The 18,292-nt window shown below is 33.8% G+C and overlaps 3 protein-coding genes across 11 annotated transcripts; 2 read left to right on the top strand and 1 right to left on the bottom strand.

Moving 5' to 3' along the window:
- Nucleotides 1-362: 362 nt before the first annotated feature.
- LOC106777942 (stAR-related lipid transfer protein 7, mitochondrial) lies at nucleotides 363-5,128 on the top strand. The gene is made up of 6 exons (XM_014665775.2): nucleotides 363-944; nucleotides 1,097-1,262; nucleotides 1,536-1,712; nucleotides 1,803-1,886; nucleotides 4,255-4,336; nucleotides 4,429-5,128. The coding sequence occupies exons 1-6, from the start codon at nucleotides 571-573 to the stop codon at nucleotides 4,860-4,862; spliced, it is 1,317 nt and encodes a 438-aa protein (XP_014521261.1). The 5' UTR covers nucleotides 363-570; the 3' UTR covers nucleotides 4,863-5,128.
- A 1,580-nt stretch (nucleotides 5,129-6,708) lies between these two features.
- On the top strand, nucleotides 6,709-12,727 carry LOC106777661. 9 transcript variants are annotated; one of them, XM_014665333.2, is made up of 9 exons: nucleotides 6,715-6,898; nucleotides 7,168-7,365; nucleotides 7,721-8,014; nucleotides 8,102-8,212; nucleotides 8,413-8,583; nucleotides 9,016-11,098; nucleotides 11,919-12,034; nucleotides 12,170-12,288; nucleotides 12,412-12,727. In XM_014665333.2, the coding sequence occupies exons 3-9, from the start codon at nucleotides 7,741-7,743 to the stop codon at nucleotides 12,517-12,519; spliced, it is 2,982 nt and encodes a 993-aa protein (XP_014520819.1). In that variant the 5' UTR covers nucleotides 6,715-6,898; nucleotides 7,168-7,365; nucleotides 7,721-7,740; the 3' UTR covers nucleotides 12,520-12,727. The 9 variants fall into 9 exon arrangements, with proteins under 9 accessions (XP_014520824.1, XP_014520818.1, XP_014520819.1 ...); XM_022775832.1 differs by having other exon boundaries at nucleotides 8,105-8,212; XM_022775833.1 differs by having other exon boundaries at nucleotides 8,162-8,212.
- An 877-nt stretch (nucleotides 12,728-13,604) lies between these two features.
- Nucleotides 13,605-15,164, bottom strand: LOC106776927 (protein CDI). Its single transcript, XM_014664403.2, has 2 exons — nucleotides 15,007-15,164; nucleotides 13,605-14,802 (listed from the first exon to the last, which is right to left on the bottom strand). The coding sequence occupies exon 2, from the start codon at nucleotides 14,788-14,790 to the stop codon at nucleotides 13,996-13,998; it is 795 nt and encodes a 264-aa protein (XP_014519889.1). The 5' UTR covers nucleotides 14,791-14,802; nucleotides 15,007-15,164; the 3' UTR covers nucleotides 13,605-13,995.
- Between the last annotated feature and the right edge of the window lie 3,128 nt (nucleotides 15,165-18,292).

The following is an 18,292-nucleotide window of genomic DNA, read 5'->3' on the forward strand; positions in this document are numbered from 1 at the left end:
AGATTATTAGAGGATGTGATTATGTTGCGGTAAATCAGGGTTTGACTTTTGTTTTTTTAAGATGATATTAAATAAATTATAAAATACAGCTTTTATCCAATAGATAATTGAAATGTAATTTTGAAAAAAACAATAGTGGTTAATTTTGTAGCCATGGCATGGCACCAATGAAAATCACGTTGAATCGACGATGATAAGAGGTTGTCTTGAACAAATTTACGCGGCATTTGGTTTGGATTTAATCGGAGAATTTGAACCGTCGAACCTAACAAATCCTTTCTAATATTTAATGGAAATAAATCGACGGCAGGTGGAGTGGACACGTGGCGAGTTTCTCTGAGCTAGGAAAGAGGGGAAAAGGAAAAGAAAGGCTATCCTGTTGGCGTTTTGGTTGTTGAAGATGGAAGAGGGTGAACTCGTTGGTTGTGTCCTCTGCAACAGGGTTTCCTTCATCTTCTGATTCGATTATTAATTGCTACAAAACAGCAAGAAAAGCGAGGAGAGAGATAGAGATAGATAAAGAAGAGAGATAGAGAGAGAGAGAGAGGGATCTTTCATTTTCTGTGGAAAATGGAGGATTCTTTCTTTGACATGGTGGAGTTTCTGAAGAAACCCTCGATAACGGAGACATTCGTCGACATTTTGCTATGCGCGGTTCCGATTTGGTTGGCTGTCATGATCGGCCTGGTGATCGGGTGGTCGTGGCGCCCGCGATGGACGGGGCTCCTCTTTCTCGGCCTCCGCAGCAAGTTTCGATTTCTCTGGACGGCGCCGCCGGGGTTCGGCGCTCGCCGCCTCTGGTTCGCCTTCACCGCCGTCTCCGCCTTCTCCATTTGCCGTACCTATTGGTCCAATTTCAAAGGCAAGGCCAAGGCAAAAGCTGAAGATCCCTCGCCCTCGGAATCTGATATTGCCTACTCCAACGCCATGGACCGCACCACTCGGTATTGATAACATTTGTGGATTGGTGTTTAATTATTACCGTCGTAATTTCTTCCTGCTGGCTATCAGATTTTGTGTTTTATTGTGTTGTGTTGGTAGAAGAATTAATCGCTTTATTATTTATTTGGCAAATTGGTCAATGCACAATCATTAGGTCCGGTGATTGGGCAGAGGAGAGTGAGCAGGACACTGTTACGCAGGCTGATTTGGAGCATTTTCTTCATCTTCTCGAAGGGAAAGATGGATTGATGGACCGGCAATGTTTTATGGAGAAGTCAACACCAAACATGCAATACAAAGCTTGGCGTCATGATCCTGAGGTAGATTCCGAGGTTCAATTTTCATCTCATTTCAACTGTCTATACATTATAATCTTGCATTACTCATGAGCTTGTATACTTTTCAATCAGAGGCATGTTTACCTTGTAGCTAAAGTATATTTATGTTATCAACTTTATCATATTCTATGTTCCCCACCGAAATGAAAAATACATCCTCGGGATCTATATTTGATGATTATTTCCTTTTGTATTTCCACTTCCGCCTTAGAAATAGATGAGCGTCTCTCATGTTGTATCTGGATCTTCTAACAGACAGGTCCCACAGTTTACCGTAGCAGAACCGTCTTTGAAGATGCAACCCCAGAGTTAGTGAGGGATTTCTTCTGGGACGATGACTTCCGTCCTAAATGGGACCCTATGCTTGCATACTGCAAAGTATTGGAGGAATGCCCTCATAACGGGACAATGATCTCTCACTGGATTAAAAAGGTGTTTAACCCAAAGATCTTAAAGACTTGTATTTTAATTTTGTTCAATGTTACGGTTCACTGATTCTTGATGTACTCCTTTTGTCTGTAGTTCCCCTTCTTCTGCAGTGATAGAGAATATATTATTGCTCGGAGAATATGGCAGTCTGGAAACACGTACTATTGTGTGACTAAGGTATGGCTCTAACATGGTTCGTTATAATTTTATGGCATTTCCTCTTGTTTATACTCCTCTCCCGATGACTAGGGCACGGACTTCTATCACTTGAAAAGAAAGTCCCACTTATGTGATGACACTAACAGTGAATGTCTCAATTTCTAGCTAGAAACAATTGAAAAATGAATTAGGAAAGGAAGTGGAAATTGGTCCTCCTACCCCTCCCTTCACAAATTTTGAAAATTGTTTTTTAACCAAGTTTCACGCATCCCCTCGCAAATTCTGAACATTGTTTTCTTAACCAAGTTTCACACATTAAGTTGATAGTATAATTGGAACTAGTTATTTCATTGATGTAGTTATTCACCCAGATAACAGAAGAGTGGCCAACAATAGTTTTATCTTACTATGTGAAATTGGCTACCTGAAACACAACATCATCAGGCTCAATTAAAAATATCAAAGTTTTGGGGATTTTATTCACCATGGGATCTCTTTTCATAATGTCTTCCAATATTCTTTTGAGTCTCCATCTATAGGGTTGAAAATATTCTCTATAATCTGCTCACCAGTGTCCTCAGTAGCTTTTTTGAATACGTCTAAACTATCTTAACCAATTTTCTTATCATCTTTTCTTGGATAAATGATACGTCAATATCTCCTTGTATATAATTTTGCTGATATATCTTCCTGCCGACCTTTCCCTTAATATCCAAAAAGCGATATGTAGTTATAGATGTTGATTTATTTTATAATACGGGTTAATATCCAGGTCATATATAGTATATCTTGCCAGTATAATTAAATAAAACGTAATAAGGAACATAATAAGATAATTAGAGGAAACTCAAGAATGACAAGCCAATGATTGTAGAAACCGAGTTGCAACTCAAGGGACAAAACTCACTATAAATACAGAAGACAAGCCATGGAAAGAAAAGACATTGATACTGAGTGTTCTAGATTAGGGGATCTCCATATCACTTGGTTAGAACGATAATCATTTTGTATCTGTCCACAAACATCTTAACACGCTAATTATGCTGCTCTTTTTCTCATGATTTTTTTGATTCCCAATATACTGTAGAGTGTGGGGTGCTTGTGGATTGGATCTGAATTGAATTTGAAGGAAAAATATCTTTTCTAATCACCTTAGTTTTTGAGATTTGATCATCCGGTTGATTTTAGACCTTGATTGTAAAGTTCATTTCAATCCAATCCAATTTATTATGAGTTAGACTGCATTGGTGTTTGGCTTTTTGAAAGAGTTTAGAAATATTAAAATAAATGATGCAGTATTGAAATGCGCAACTTAATCCTACATCAAATAACACATCTCATGTAATTCACAACACAGTTCAAATTTTAAGTTAAACATAATCTCTTAATAAAATATACTATAGTTGACAAAGTCCTAGTTAATACATAAAATAGACGTTAATTCATAATAATCTCATGAAAAAAGACGTTTTTTCCCTTTTTTTTTTCATTTCAGTCTGATTACCACAATGTTGTTTTGGATTGGTTGATGAACACTCTTAGTATAGATTATCGTATAACAGTTCTATAGAACTTTGAGATTTTTAAGTACTTTGTGATCTCAATTAACTCTCAAAAGCCTTTCTCCATTTTAGCCATCCAACTTGTATCCTCTGAATGACATTATTAATTTACCCATCATTTTGTATTATTAATTCAAGGTACTTAAAGTCAGAAAAGCTTATGGTATGACATCTCCCATTTTTATGTCGAGTTATTTACCAATAATGTCTTGTTAAAATTGTGAAACACGGACCTTGTCGTACTCCCAGTCGAGAAGAATTTTTTTTACTCTAATGTCTATCTCCAATGCTCTAGTTTNACTTCTCTTCCTTGCTTTTTCAATCAAAATATATTATTTGAAAAAAAAAAGAGGCCTTTATTTTATGTCGCTAATTAAACAAGTAAAGGCTTGAGACCAAGTCTTGATGTAGACCTATTATTCTAGGGGTGTCTTTAGTATCGCTGCCATGACTTCTCACACTTGTAGTTACTCAATCATACATGTCCTGGGTGGTTATATAGTCTGGTTATAGGCCTTGCAAATACTATTTTTTCCCCAAATCCTTCCACTAAGTCAAAACTCCTCTTAACTCTTAATCATGTGTAAGTATCTTTTCTTTGCTACCTTTCCTGGTATAGATTTGAATTTATGCTAACAATGTGAATTTATACTAGCAAAGTATCTTTACTTTGCCACCCAAAACTTAAAATATTGATATTTTATTGTTTTCCATGTGTCTTGCATTAAATGTGCTGCCAATTGGTAACAAATTAGACGTGAAATAGATATGGAATATTCGGAGTAACCACAATGATTGTTCCTATTTAATCTCCATTGTTGTAGGGAGTACCCCATCCAAGTTTGCCAATACGGGATAAGCCCAGACGTGTGGAGCAATACTTTTCTAGTTGGGTGATCAAACCTGGTAAGAACTGTCAGAACAATCATTAGTGCCTGTTAGTCGTAAAGCAATTCAATGTTGGTGTTTTAACTACTGATTATGGGAAATTGATGCAGTGGAATCTCGCAAAGGAGATGGTCAGTTGTCTGCATGCGAGGTTACCCTGTTACATTATGAAGACATGGGGATTCCCAAAGATGTTGCTAAGTTGGGAGTCCGCCATGGAATGTGGGGAGCTGTCAAGAAATTGAACTTAGGAATGAGAGCTTACCAGAATGCTAGGAAAACGGATTCTTCTTTATCGAGATGTGCATTGATGGCGAGTAAAACAACTAAGATTTCTTCTGACACAAACATGCATTCCTCGGAGCCTTCGTCTTCCATGGAAGATGGGATGCAAGCTATGTGTAATATTGCACAAAAGGGTCCTGGCATTGATTGGAAGTGGGTGGCTGTAGGTGGCACTGTTGCCCTGGTTTTGGGTCTTCATAATGGGGCTATAGGGAGAGCGTTGTTATTGGGAGCAGGGCACAGACTTGCGCGGAGGTGAGTTGTCCAGGATCTGATCAATGGGAAGAACATCTACTTATCACCATTCAGAATATTCATCATAAATATATATTTAGACTATCATTTATCATTGTCGAATGCTAATTTTGTGTTATATTATCATCGCCATTTTTATTTTATTTCTTTTACTGTTTTGATCGTCTCGCGATTTAGAATGATAAGCTGCAATTACATGCTGTTGTGTATTTTTATGGAACGAATTCTTGTCAAACTGTGAAGCCAATTCTCTATATTTCCCAGGATCAATTCCACCAAATTCTTTTAGCACGTTAACCAAAAGAAGTACAAACCGAATAAGCGTAAGGGACATAATAATAGAAAGTTAACAGATTTTGTCGGATTGAGGAGATTGTGTTTTATAACAAAAGAAAAGAAAAGAAAAAATCTGGTGTCCTGTTACATCTATTATCAAATCCTTGTTCAATAATTATGTAACTGCACTTCTGAACAGGGGAATAGATGTCATTTGATATCATGTTCTGCGTTATCCAACATTTTGTCGTGACGTTCGACTAGGGAAACATGATTTTGTCTAAATTTCTTCTTCGCGGTACAGGAATTGACAACTCACAAATACTTGTCTAATTAAAAATTAGACAAGGAAGAATATCTATAAAAATTAGTTTGCATTTTCAAATGGAAACTATGAAATTGCAAGTCATCTCCTACACATAGAAATCATTTACAAGGGAGAAATAAACAAGAAAAGGAAACACAAATCCAACCAAGTAATTTGGTATGTTTATAAACGTTTGTGATTTATACTATTTCTACAAGACTGGTCGAGTGCACACAATTCCAATAAAATTTAGTTTCGTTTTTCTTCTGTCAATCTGATGTTGACTTTCATCTCTTCGATATTATCCTTAATCCGTTCGTCTCAAATTGCTTAAATCATATTTGCAAAAGTATTTCGATAGTTTAAATGAGAAAATGTATCAACACTCAAATACTAATTATAGTAATCAATGTTAACAGACTCATATTTATACAATTTATAATGAATTTTTATTTATTATCAACCTAATCATATCTTAATTATAATTATTACTTGATTTACTCTAATCATTACAAGTAAGTTTATAAATTTAAAAATAAATTAATTGTATTTTTTTGGTCTAGTTATTCGATAAGTAAATTGACATTGTTTATATTTTTGTGAGAATCACGGCAAGAATTCTGTATTTAAATCACTAGATATGTCCTAAGAATGTATGGTGTGGTGCAATCTTCAAAAGATGATAATAGATCTATCAATTCTGAATTGTTGAGAGAAGAGTGTTTATAAGTATGAATTTTTGCTTTAACTTTTAATATACAAAGACTTTTAGATATATTGAAAGAACTCTATTTTATTCTTGATGTCTAGATATATAGTAATTCTTTAAAAATCTTTCTTTTATTCTTGATATCCTGATAAAAGTATGAACTGGAAGATTAAATTACCTTCAGAATATATATCTACGTAAATTTGTTGTTAATATTTGATATTATTCGTAAGTAAAAAATAAATATAAAAGAAAATCATGATATTTAACTACTGTAACAATCCATGATGATGAATAACAATAAGCTGAAATGGTTTTTTTCTTCACTAATTTAAACCACGTACTAAATTTTCTACTATAAATCCATCAAGATATTCTTAAAATATACAATAATTTAAAATGAATTAATTAAAAAATTAAAAATATTATCATTTTACTGTATGTTTTAAAGTTGTAAAAAAAATTTGAAGAGTGTAATAAATAGACAGAGTGATAATGTAAAGAGTGTCCATGAAACACTGCAAATTGCAATGATCCAAGGAACGAGGGTGGTCAGTGGCAGGGAGTGTGTCCACGTGGCACATTCTCAACCTCATAAAGAAAAAAGGTCGACAGCTTCATGTAACTGTTATACCAGCACTTCTGCTTCTGCAACTGCCCTCCAACTCCATTCTCTTTCTCTCTCTCTCTCTCTTCTCTTTTTCTTAATACCCTTTTGTTGCTTTGCTTAATGGATCAAACAAAACTGGTAACTTTCTCTCTTTCACTTCTCATTTAAGCTTCAAAATGATCTCTTCTGTTCTACTTTGAGCTGAGTTTTGAGTTTGGAGTTTGGAGTGTAGCTTCCAACACATGTTTCCTAATTCCACGACCTAATCTGTGGTCTAGTTCTAGCCTTTACTTTCTACTAGCCTACAATATATTGCTTTGTGATAGGATATGTAAACGAAAATATTCAAAGTTTGTTATTTTCTCTGTGCAAATGGTTATTATAGTCTGATGTTTCCATATATGTAGCCAAATGATCGAGTTGAACCCTTGTGCTACTATTTCAATTAAACTCAGTTTCTAGTTCTGCACAAGATGGTGGTGCTGATGCCCTTCTTCTTTGTCCACACTTGAACCCCACGTGGTGCTCATAGGCTGTGTCATGAGGAAGTGTGCCCGAGATAGAAATACCATTCATAAGCCTGTACCTGGCAACGTGAGCTTTTGGTATGTTTCATTCTTTACAGTATTTGTAGCAGTAAATTACTTTTAACGTTATTTTGCAACCTTCATGTTTTTTCTGCATATTTGATAATGCTTGATTATGTTGTTCTTTCTCCTCCTTGTCTTGTCGCAAATGTTATCAGCTTCACTTAATGTTCTAAAGCTTGTTGCTTTTTGCATTTGTGAAACAAATGTGTCTATAATACGATGCATCTTAGGAAGCTGAATAATGATTAACCAACCATAATCCAGTAATGTTTGTAATCAGTTGCCTTGCCTCAAAATCTTTAACCTGCTTTCAGAATTTTGACTTGAAGTGCTACGCTGAAGGTTACTTTTAATTGCAATAATATTTCAGGATCTTTTTGTGAAGAGTTTATGCTTCTGAAGATGAGTGCCGAAAACAAGAAAATAAAACCAAAGACTGATATTGAACTCTTTCTCAATAATGCTAACCAGTGCGTTTGGAAAAAATTAAATAATGACTCAGGTGCAGGTGCAAATGCAGCCTCCAGGGTGGACATGACATTTGCTGCGACTGACCCTCTATCTGAAATAGTTTGGTCACCAGATAAAGGTTTGAGCCTTAGATGTGCAGATTCAAGTTTTGCTGATAAAAATACTTCACTTTTTCGGGATGTTGGAACGAGTTGTATGGTTCTTACTCAGCCACAAAATTTTACTGGTGGTAGTTCTACCACTGATAACCCTTTAGATGATGATTTTGTGAAACCTTTAGCAGTTGTATGTGCCAAGGGTGATATTTCTGAAGCAGATGCTCCTACTATGCATGCCACAGGTGATTCAGGTGTCAAGGCCAAGTTTAAAGCCTATGAAGAAGATGATATAGGTAAGTAGTGTATAGATGCAAGGAAAGGAGGCTTTACAGTAGATTTTTAGGTTCAAATAAACCTTACTGAGGGACAAAGAAATACATCTGCTATCCTAATTAGTTAAATACTTAACTGGGACTTGTGAGTTAGAATTAGTGTCTTTCTGGTCACTTTTTCCTGGAATCATTTTCTCAATCCTACAGAACTCATCTGGCAGGATCTGTTGGCCATAAAGATATAGTGAACACCGCAGCAACAACACCTAATTTGCCGTGTGATGAAAGTGGGAATCTGGTGAACAATTGTGAAAAGGCTGCTGGTGATCAACCCAACATTGGAACTAATAACATGTCTGGGATAGAGGGAAACAAATTTTCTGCTATGTCAGGTATGTGCTGTCAGAAAGGTAGTTAAAGGTGAAGCGTGCCCTTAAGAAAGAGCTTAGTGCTTCCAAAAGAGAGTCACCAAAACACACAAGACTTACCAAAGAAAGTTTTAGACGTTAAAGCAGTTAAAGACATGAATATTTACATTAATGTGAGGATAAGAATCCGGATATTTCAGAATATTTGTGCACATGTTTGTGGTATATTCTAATCTGTTTAGTTGTTGTTAATGGTTTTTAGCTGAATAGTACAAAATAATACCTGGTAGCTTTGCAGCCTGTTTTTATAAATACACGGACTGAAACTCAAAACATATCCTTTCTGTTTAAAGAAGAAGATTTATTGGAAATTTTGTTTTTGTTAAAGAAAAGTTCAAATCTTCCCTTTTGTGAATACTCTGAAATGTATTATTTTTTTTGTTGATTTTCCCACAGGCCAGGCTGACAAAGGGCCATTGGACAAATTATTACTTCAATCAGACGAAACCAAACCAAACATGGACCAAAATCCTTCTTCAGGAAGACATTCTGATGGAGGTGTAGATGTTCATCTTGGAAAAAAGGCTGTAGTAACTGGTAATTTACATACTGCAGTTGAGCCAGTTGTGGAATTCAAAGGCTCTGATGCTCCAGGGACTAATTTAGCATCCTCCAGCAGGAGACCTTTAGAAAAAATGGAATTTAGTGCAGAGAATGATTTACAGACTGACAACTTTGAAGCTGCTTGTGCTGGAACAAGTGGAGTTAATGTTCATGAGATTGAAAACAAACTTCAGGACAATGAAATGATGCTACCATGTGATAAGATTCTTCCAGCCATGCATTCTCCGTGTCATAGCAGAATTTATAACGCAATAAACAAAGGCAAGGAGAAATCTTTATCAGACGGGGATGCAAATGTAGTGTTGTCGAGGGAGGACAATGACAGCCATTCAAGTGTTGAGAGCTGCAACAGTGCTGGCTTTTTTCAAACAGGTAAGAAGAGACGAAACTTCCAACAACAGCTGATAATAGGGGGTAAAAGAGTCAAAAGGCAAATGGAAGAAACTTCAGGTTCCAAATCCTATGTTAAACAGGATAGCTCATTCATGAGTTGGATTTCAAACATGGTGAAAGGACTCTCTCAGTCAATTCAAAATGATTCAAACACTTTAGCTCTTTCTCTTGCAAATCCAAAGCATCATAACCTACAGCCTGACGAGAAACTTATGGCATGCAATATGAATCAAGATTCTGAGCAAAAAAATACAGGATTCAAATCCATTTTTCAGTCCATATATTGTCCAAGCTTGAAGAATGTAGAAACAAGAATCCATCATCAAGAAGGAAAGAGTAGTGAGGATTTAGAGCCAGGTAACATGGAACACGGTATAAATGCTACTCCAATAACCTGTTGTGCAGAAAATAATAGCCTTTCCAAACCTTGTTTGCCATCGAATAAGTTTGAAGTATCTACGGGAAGACATGAAGCCGGTCCGTCATCACAACCTCATATTAAACCTCTAAACTTTTTCAACTGTCAGGAAAGCAGCAAAAGTAACCTAGTGGAGACTAAAAATGATTGTATCTTTGGCTTGAGTAGGGACAAAGAAGAAGTGGCACCACATTCATCTTCAACCAAACAGAATACAGATAATAATGACAACATTGATTCCAAATCTGACAGAAAGGAAGAAGAGAATACTTGTCACAGAAGAGAAAATCTGGGAAGTCTCTGGATAACTCGTTTTTCGCCAAAACTTGCTGCTCCCTTGAGAGAACAACCCACCAATGAGATGGAGGTCTCTACTGATCTTAAGGAAGAGAATGATCTTAAATCAAAGTACAAGTTCAAACCCCTTTCATCTTCTCCACGACCCCGAAATTTAGAGGCAATGTCTTCAATGTTTGCAAGGAGATTTGGTGCCATCAAACAAATCATACCAGCAAACACAGCAGATAAGGCCAAGCAGGTTAATATAATGTGCTTGTTTTGTGGAACAAGGGGCCATCAGCTCTCTGATTGCTCGGAAATTGCAGAGAACAAGCTGGCAGATCTCCAGAAGAATATAGATTCATATGGAGGATTAGAAGAATGTCCTTGTACGTGCATCATTTGTTTTGAGCCCAACCACTGGGCAGTTTCTTGTCCCACTTCAATCTCAGTTGGGAAACATGAACTGAAAGCTAATACCTTGGTTAATGATAGGGGGAAACATTTCATCCCAAGCAATCAAGAGAGTGTCAGGCTTGATGAGGATGACCGAGTTTTATCTGGTGGTTCTGTTAATGGTGAAACTGATCACCCAGCAGGTCAAGATATTTGTTTGAAGCGGAAATCAAATGAAATCACGACCTTTAAGGAAGTGAGCAATGCATCATTCAAGAAATACTGTGGTTCAAGTTCAGAGGAAAACAAATTCAGAGAAAATCCTATGTCAACTCCATCCAAATTCACTGAAAAGCACACTTCACACTTGCCAGAGAAAATATTTGATGCAGTGAAAAAGCTTCGACTGTCTCGCACTGAAATCCTGAAGTAAGTAATACCAGACAACACTTACACTTTGTCATTTCACCTAATTGCGTGAATGATGCAAACTAATTCTTCTTAATCCCAGTATTCATGGTTCACTCATTATGACATTGGTATAAGGTTAGATGTCAGATATATAGAGTCATTAGTTTGCACATCCATTTTTTGAAAAAAAAAAATTAATAGAGAACCTTTTCCATTCGTTCACAGTTTTATTTTCCCATATCATTGTTTCTTGTGAAAAGGTTCATTTTTCATTGCACTATTTGATCCAGCAAACATTTAGGTATATTGATATAGGGTGAAGCTCCATGTGTTGAAACTATCTTCTCATTAGGTCGTCCTTAACTTGATTCCCATCCATTGTCATAGGGACTCCAGAAAAAGTTAATATACGCATAAAAGTAGGTGAACTGAGTTATAGACACCTTTACTTTTTTGTGTGAAAGATTGGATCCATAGAAACATTTTCACGATGTCCTAGAGGACCCTTTTGTGAAAAACTACAATGCAACGCTTCAAAATTCACAGTTAGTCTTACATCAGTTAAAAGGTCAAGAATCCAGCTAAAGAAACATGTTAGTGTAATAGAAGAAAAGTTGACCAACAAATAAATTGAGTTAAAGAGTCTATATTGCTGATCTTTCGAGCAGGTGAAGGGTTAACTGAAAATTAAAAGGAGAAATGAAACTAAAGGGAGTGTATAAAATATCATTAGCGGAGACAGATTTGTATTTGTAGATAGCTAGAATATAGTATACTTTTGTCACTTATAAAACAAGTGGATCTTTGTGGTTACTAAACAGACTGTCATTGACATCAGATGGATAAATACTCATGGCTCAATCTCACAACTTGATGGTTTTTTCTTGCGCCTGCGGCTTGGGAAGTGGAAAGAAGGAATTGGGGGAACTGGATACCTTGTGGCATGCATAAATGGTATAAAGAAAATCACACCTTGTTCTTTTCTTGTAAAACAAGCATGACTTATGTTTTTTCTTTTCTGGGTACAAGATTGTTGTTTTCATTTGTTTTATTAACTTTTTCTTCTTCATCGTTCCTGTTTATCCACAGAGACAAAATCTAGGAGACAATCTTCAGAGCAGAATACACGAAAATCTTTCTCAGTGCAAGTGGGGAGTATCAAGTGTATGGTAGAAAGTCAGTATATATCCAATCACGATTTTCTTGAGGTAATAATGAGTATTTATTAGCTTTTCCTCTTGCTTTCATAGTGAATGTATTGGTATTGAAGCTATTTGGTTCAGTGATTACAAAAGCAGCATCATGGAATGGTGTTTTGTGTTTTTGAGCAGGAAGAAATCATGGAATGGTGGTTCAACACCTCAGAAGCTGGTGCTGAGATTCCATCTGAGGAAGATCTGATAGAAAAATTTAAAAAGAAAAATATGTTAGGTCTCTAGGCATTTATTACATTAAGTGTTAATATATTTGTTAACGTATGCGAGGTTATTCTCTCACTTTTTGTTATCCAATTGATTGTATATCAAAGTAACCTTAAAATTGATAATGGTGGCAACTCATCATTATGATTTTGTGAATGTCATACCAACATTCATACACAAAGCATTGCTTCTTATTATGCAATGAAAGTTATATTGGATTTCATTATATTGGTTGTTGCTAGAAAACGAAACACCTTGGATGGACTATTCTTTATTTTGTGAGGAATTGTTTGTTAGACTTAGGATTTCACAGTGAGGTTAATGCACTAATACTATCCATCTGTATATAGTTTTAGAGACAATTCGTTGGTTGAGATAATTAACGTGAATTCTACTCTCCCTTTTTATTTAATTAGCTTAACCACTCTGTAATTATTTAATCATTTTATGCACAAATGAAATATCATCGTGGCAGAGCAGCAGACTCTTCGAAACTGCTGTAGCATAAGCAATTTATAGCGGTGATTAATTGTTTTAACGGAAAACAAAAATTAAAACAGAAGTTATGGGAAACTAAAAAAGTAAGTTATAGAAGTATTTTCATTAAAATAAGTGAATTTTATTCTTACATAATTGATCAAGGTATAAAGAGAGTATTGGTCATAGATTGATCAATGAATTTGAATGACACAATCAATCCAAGAAGCATTCAATAAGTTTGAGTTGAATCATCGCCTTAACTCTGTTTTGTTTTGACTAATTGGACTAATAAGCTCAAAATCCAATTAATGACACATACGAAATATTAATAATAATAATTAGTATTATTATTTCTGATGGGTTGAAATACAATATTTTTAAATGTGATTGTAATACAATGTTATAACAAATGGTGAGGTTTGAAACGGCTATGAAACTAAGCAAGCCTTGCAGATATATTTGTAATGAATAGAGCCAAGTTTTGCAGTTAAACAGTTTAGAACCGAGCAAGTCTTGCAATATATTTGTAATGAATAATGGTATTCTTGTGTAGTTACAATAATACTAAACTTTTTACACCAATACAAGCAATGAAATCATAGTCTCTAGAGATTGGGAAGAACTTTTACAGCCTAAGCAAGAAGCTGATACCTATATTGGAACATATAATCTCTACTAAAGCCCATTAAAATATTCAATACAGAGTGGTACATTAAAATATTCAATACAGAGTGGTGCTTGTACTACCTCTCCTTAAAGTCCTGGGGAAATCCTCAAACAAATAAAAAATGAATTACATCATGAACAGCATTTTCTCTTAAATGACTATAAATATAATAGTGTAATACTGTAAAGAATACCACTAAACTCTAGTTATAGACCAGCGGTGACTACTCTCCTGCTCTCATAAACATGAATGACCAGATTCGGATTTTTCAGAACGAATTTGACATAAAAGAATAATACATGACTATAAATGATGCTCAATAAATAACAAGGTTAAGCTGATTGACTCTAATTGGCAGATTCTTTCTTAACTTGAGTGCGGTAATCTTCCATTTCATTGACCCATAGATCAGCAAATTCACAGTTTTTCCAAGCTTCAAACCATGGCCCTCCACGAGTATAATGAATGGCCTTGGGAAAAGTAAGAGGGTCGTTTTCAACAACCTTGTTATGTCCCTCAAGAAAATTCCAAACAAAAGGAATGGATCCAATTTCATCATCCTCCAGCCATTGAAACCTGTGAAGAAAAGCACCAGTCTGTGTGTTGACAGTCTCAGGAGTGAGAACACGGTTCTTTGGATGACCACAGTTATAAAGAACCATTGAAGACCAATTCTTTCTTGGGTACACAGTCTGCACTGCCCCATCCATCTTAGTAGTCTCCTTTGGAGCATAGTCATGCTGAACACACATGATAGCATACTTGTCCTCAATCAAGTCTCTCAGTTCCTTGATATCAGCCAAGTAGAGAAAATCACAATCCACAAACATAGCCCAACCTTGATAATTGGCAAGGCAAGGTGTCAAGAATCTAGAAAAGGAAAACTCGGTACTCTCAAACTGACCCCTCTCACGCCAATACAATCCACTCTTTCTCAGATCTGACTGCTTAATCGGTATGATCTCAACGGGAATTGAAGACCTTTTCAAGATGGAGTGCCGACATACCTCAAAGGCAAGATCTTCACTCGGGTCATACCCAACGAAGATCTTGAACACCTTGCTCTCATTGTTCACAATCTCACCGTCTACCCCGTTACTTCGGACTACCGGTGCTTCATTTTTGCCATTGCTCAAACTCATTTCTCGATGTGCCTGTCACGCAATAAAGGTGATAAACAAAAAAGAAAAACCACAATACCCATTTGACTATAGACATGAACAACAAAAAAACAAGAACAAAAATCCAATCTTTTTCATCCCCATATCACCCAAATGCTGTAATGTAGCTTGATGACAAGTTAAGAAAAATGCATACAATGCATGAGAAGAAATCAAATGCAAAATGAAGAAAAGTACCGAATTGAGATAGCAGCACTGTAAGTTGGACTTGAACGGAGAAAATTAGAGCGAGATTTGAGCGGTGAAGCACGGTCACCGACAGTGGTGGAGTAGTATATATAGATAACACTCTGAAGGAGATTAGATTAGATCACGCGCTTTCTTTAATCAACTGGCCCAACCCACAGTTTTACTCTTCTCCACCCATTTCTTGTAGTTCACCTTTTTTTATATATTTTTTTTTTAAAATAAGATAATAAAAAGTTAAATAAATAATAAAAGTTTACATATATTGAAATATTATTTATCTTCTATATAATAGAATGGATATAAGCCTTTTATTAAAGTAGATTCTGTCCTATTACAAGGAATTTATCTCGTGTTTATTCTAATTAAATTATAAATAACAGTAAAAAGAATTATGTAAATTGAGTAAATATTTAGGACCATTTTTTAATAACGTTTCCAATTTTAAAAGCGATTAAATAAATTATTATTATGTAAAATAAATTTCAGCGAATATACTTTTATAAGACATGAGAGTTACTTTCTAATGTCTGTTCGATATTCCTAAATTTCTGCATTGGGGACAGTATAGCCTGCCTAATATTCTATTGAGAGATAATAATTTGGCTATTCTTTGTGCACCCTCCTTTTTTCTTTGCACACGTCTTAAAATTTATTAATCCAATTTTATCCCTCACTAAAATTATATTAAAAATCTCAGATTATATACCTAATAGTAAGAATTTGGAAGAATAATCCTCTCGGATTTGGGCTTCAAACTCACTTGTTCAGAGGATAAAATGGTTATTTTGAAATTTTGGAGGTGTGTGAAGAAATTGTGGAGATGCACAAAGTAAAATCCTAAGGCAACCTCAACCTGTAATTTCAACTTCAATATCTTTATCCTAGGCACGTAGGCAATGACGTAGATATGTTGAACTAGAGTTATGCATTAATTGTATAGCATGTGACCAACGTGTGCTTTATCGTTACTGAAATTATAGAGTAAAGAAATGTGATATATTTTTATATTTATTTGATATGTAATATAGAGATAAAATGGACAAAAAAATAAAAAAAGTGTGTATTGTACAAGAAAAAGGAAAAAATCTCTTTAACAACTCTCTTTTAATAAATTTTTTACAATGTATACGTGACAATTTATGATTTGTCCGTTTCAAATATTTTTTTAAACATAAATTCAAACAGACCAATAAAATGATGACGTGTATCATGTTGTCAAAAAGTTGTTAAAAAAAGTTGTCAAAATATCATTGTCCTAAGAAAAAAAAAACAGATAATATTAAATGGATATAAAAAAATTATATGTATTAAATAATTATTTTTCAAAATTATAATACAAATGTAGTAAAGGTTTAAATTAGTGTTGTTAAAACGGATAATTAGGTTGGACTCAGTCCGACCTAACTCGACTCGCATTGGTCACTTAATGAGCTAACACGGCTCACTTATTAGTGAGTCAGAAAAATTTTAATTTGTCCCAACTCACCACGCATTGGTGGGTTAAACGAAATGGTTCACTAGCTCCCTTAATTACATTTTTTTAAAATAAAAAATATATATAAACTTTCTGTAATTCAAATCTAAATAAATTTCATTACTCCCAATATGTAATAATAAAAAATACAAAATAATCTTTCTTGGTATACAATATTTTTTTAAAGGTTTCTTAAGAATAAATTAATAAAATAAAATAAAATAAGGTGGGTTGGTAAGCCAACCCAATCCACCACAGGTTCAACTCGAATGAACTGGGTTGAAAATTGACCCACATTAAAAATATATTTTTTTTAAACTCAATCCGGTTCAAATCCATACTGAGTCGGTTTGCTAGCGAATTATATCTGATTCTGACAACTCTAATTTAAATACATGAACGTTTTAAAAAAGATTAAAAAATTCAACGTAATTAATGGTGGCAAATTAAAGCATATGGGTCCTATTAATATATCTTAATCAACTAAGTAGCCCTAATCTATGATCCGTTAAAACTACTAAGTTATATTGTCGTATACGTAGTTGTTTTTAATATATAAATTAATGTAAATTACTTTTTAAGTTGATTTTGTGTGGTTGTTGACAATCCAAATAGAAATTTAAATTCTACGTTAAATCAATAAGAATTTTATCAATATATAAGGTAAAAAACTCGAAAATTTATTATTTTAAAATTTTGTCGTTGATCTCTTATGTAAATTAAGTTTAGGTCTAGTAAACCCCTCCTTAAAAATTTATTTTTGATATGAAAGCCTATTGGTAAACATTTTAACATTCAATATTTTCAACATCATTTTTTAACCTATACATATATACTAAATTAGGGTTTTTTATTACTAATAAAAACACATAAGACACGTGTGTTCACATATTTTATGATAATAAAAATTCATAAACTTATTATTATTATTGTATAAAATAAAAATAGTTTTTGAAACTTTATTATTAATGGTTTTCATTTATTTTGTAGGTATAGTTTTAAAATTAAAAAAATGGTTAAAAACGAATATTAAATTGAAAGAAACTCTACCCTAAAAAATTAGGGTTGATAAATCATTATTTTAATAATTAGAAGGTAAATTTGGAAAATAAAATAATATATTTATTGTTGCTCTTGTTGTTATTATTATAAGTATAAAATTAAAAGAAATTGTAACTTTGATGAAAATAGTTTTATTTATTTTTAGGTAGTTTTATAATTAGAAAAAAAACGCCAAGTTAAATAAACAATCACTTACAAATAAAATTGATGTCAAGTTAAATGAAATTGATATCAAGTTAAATAAAAAATCATTAAAACATCACATATAAGAGCCAAAATAAAAAATTACAATAAAAAATTTGTTTTCATTTATTAAACAATCATGTATAATAATATCAAAAACCTAAAAACTGTTTTAAAAAATAACAATATCATAAAATAGTCACTTTCACATAAATTTGAATTCGGTAAAAAGATTTTTGTTGATATCACTTTTGATTTGACAAAAGTTTGAGTAAAATAAAATACTCTTTTGCGTATTTGAATGGAAAGTTTTACGAGAGTTATATTTATACATACGCACAAAATTTTGTTTCATACATATATTTTGTTTTATTATATACAGTATACAAAAACTGTATATATATACAGTAAAGACTATTTTTAAAAAAGTTCATATTAAAAGAAAAGAAAATTAACGGTAAATTTAAAGGTATTTTAATAAATTCAAAATTTAATTTAAAATAAAAATTAAAAAATATTTATTTATCGTGATTAGTCTACAGATAATTATTATTT

The sequence above is a fragment of the Vigna radiata genome, chromosome 11 (assembly GCF_000741045.1).
Source record: "Vigna radiata var. radiata cultivar VC1973A chromosome 11, Vradiata_ver6, whole genome shotgun sequence".
NCBI classification, from domain to species: domain Eukaryota; kingdom Viridiplantae; phylum Streptophyta; class Magnoliopsida; order Fabales; family Fabaceae; genus Vigna; species Vigna radiata.

Bases quoted from the DNA above. Each gene is read 5' to 3' on its own strand.
- LOC106777942 (XM_014665775.2), top strand. From the start codon at position 571: ATGGAGGATTCTTTCTTTGACATGGTGGAGTTTCTGAAGAAACCCTCG. The intron at 945-1,096 runs GTATTGATAACA...CACAATCATTAG, and splicing joins GCCATGGACCGCACCACTCG to GTCCGGTGATTGGGCAGAGG. The intron at 4,337-4,428 runs GTAAGAACTGTC...AAATTGATGCAG, and splicing joins TAGTTGGGTGATCAAACCTG to TGGAATCTCGCAAAGGAGAT.
- LOC106777661 (XM_014665332.2), top strand. From the start codon at position 7,741: ATGCTTCTGAAGATGAGTGCCGAAAACAAGAAAATAAAACCAAAGACT. The intron at 11,099-11,918 runs GTAAGTAATACC...CATTGACATCAG, and splicing joins TCTCGCACTGAAATCCTGAA to ATGGATAAATACTCATGGCT. The intron at 12,289-12,411 runs GTAATAATGAGT...GTTTTTGAGCAG, and splicing joins CCAATCACGATTTTCTTGAG to GAAGAAATCATGGAATGGTG.
- LOC106776927 (XM_014664403.2), bottom strand. From the start codon at position 14,790: ATGAGTTTGAGCAATGGCAAAAATGAAGCACCGGTAGTCCGAAGTAAC.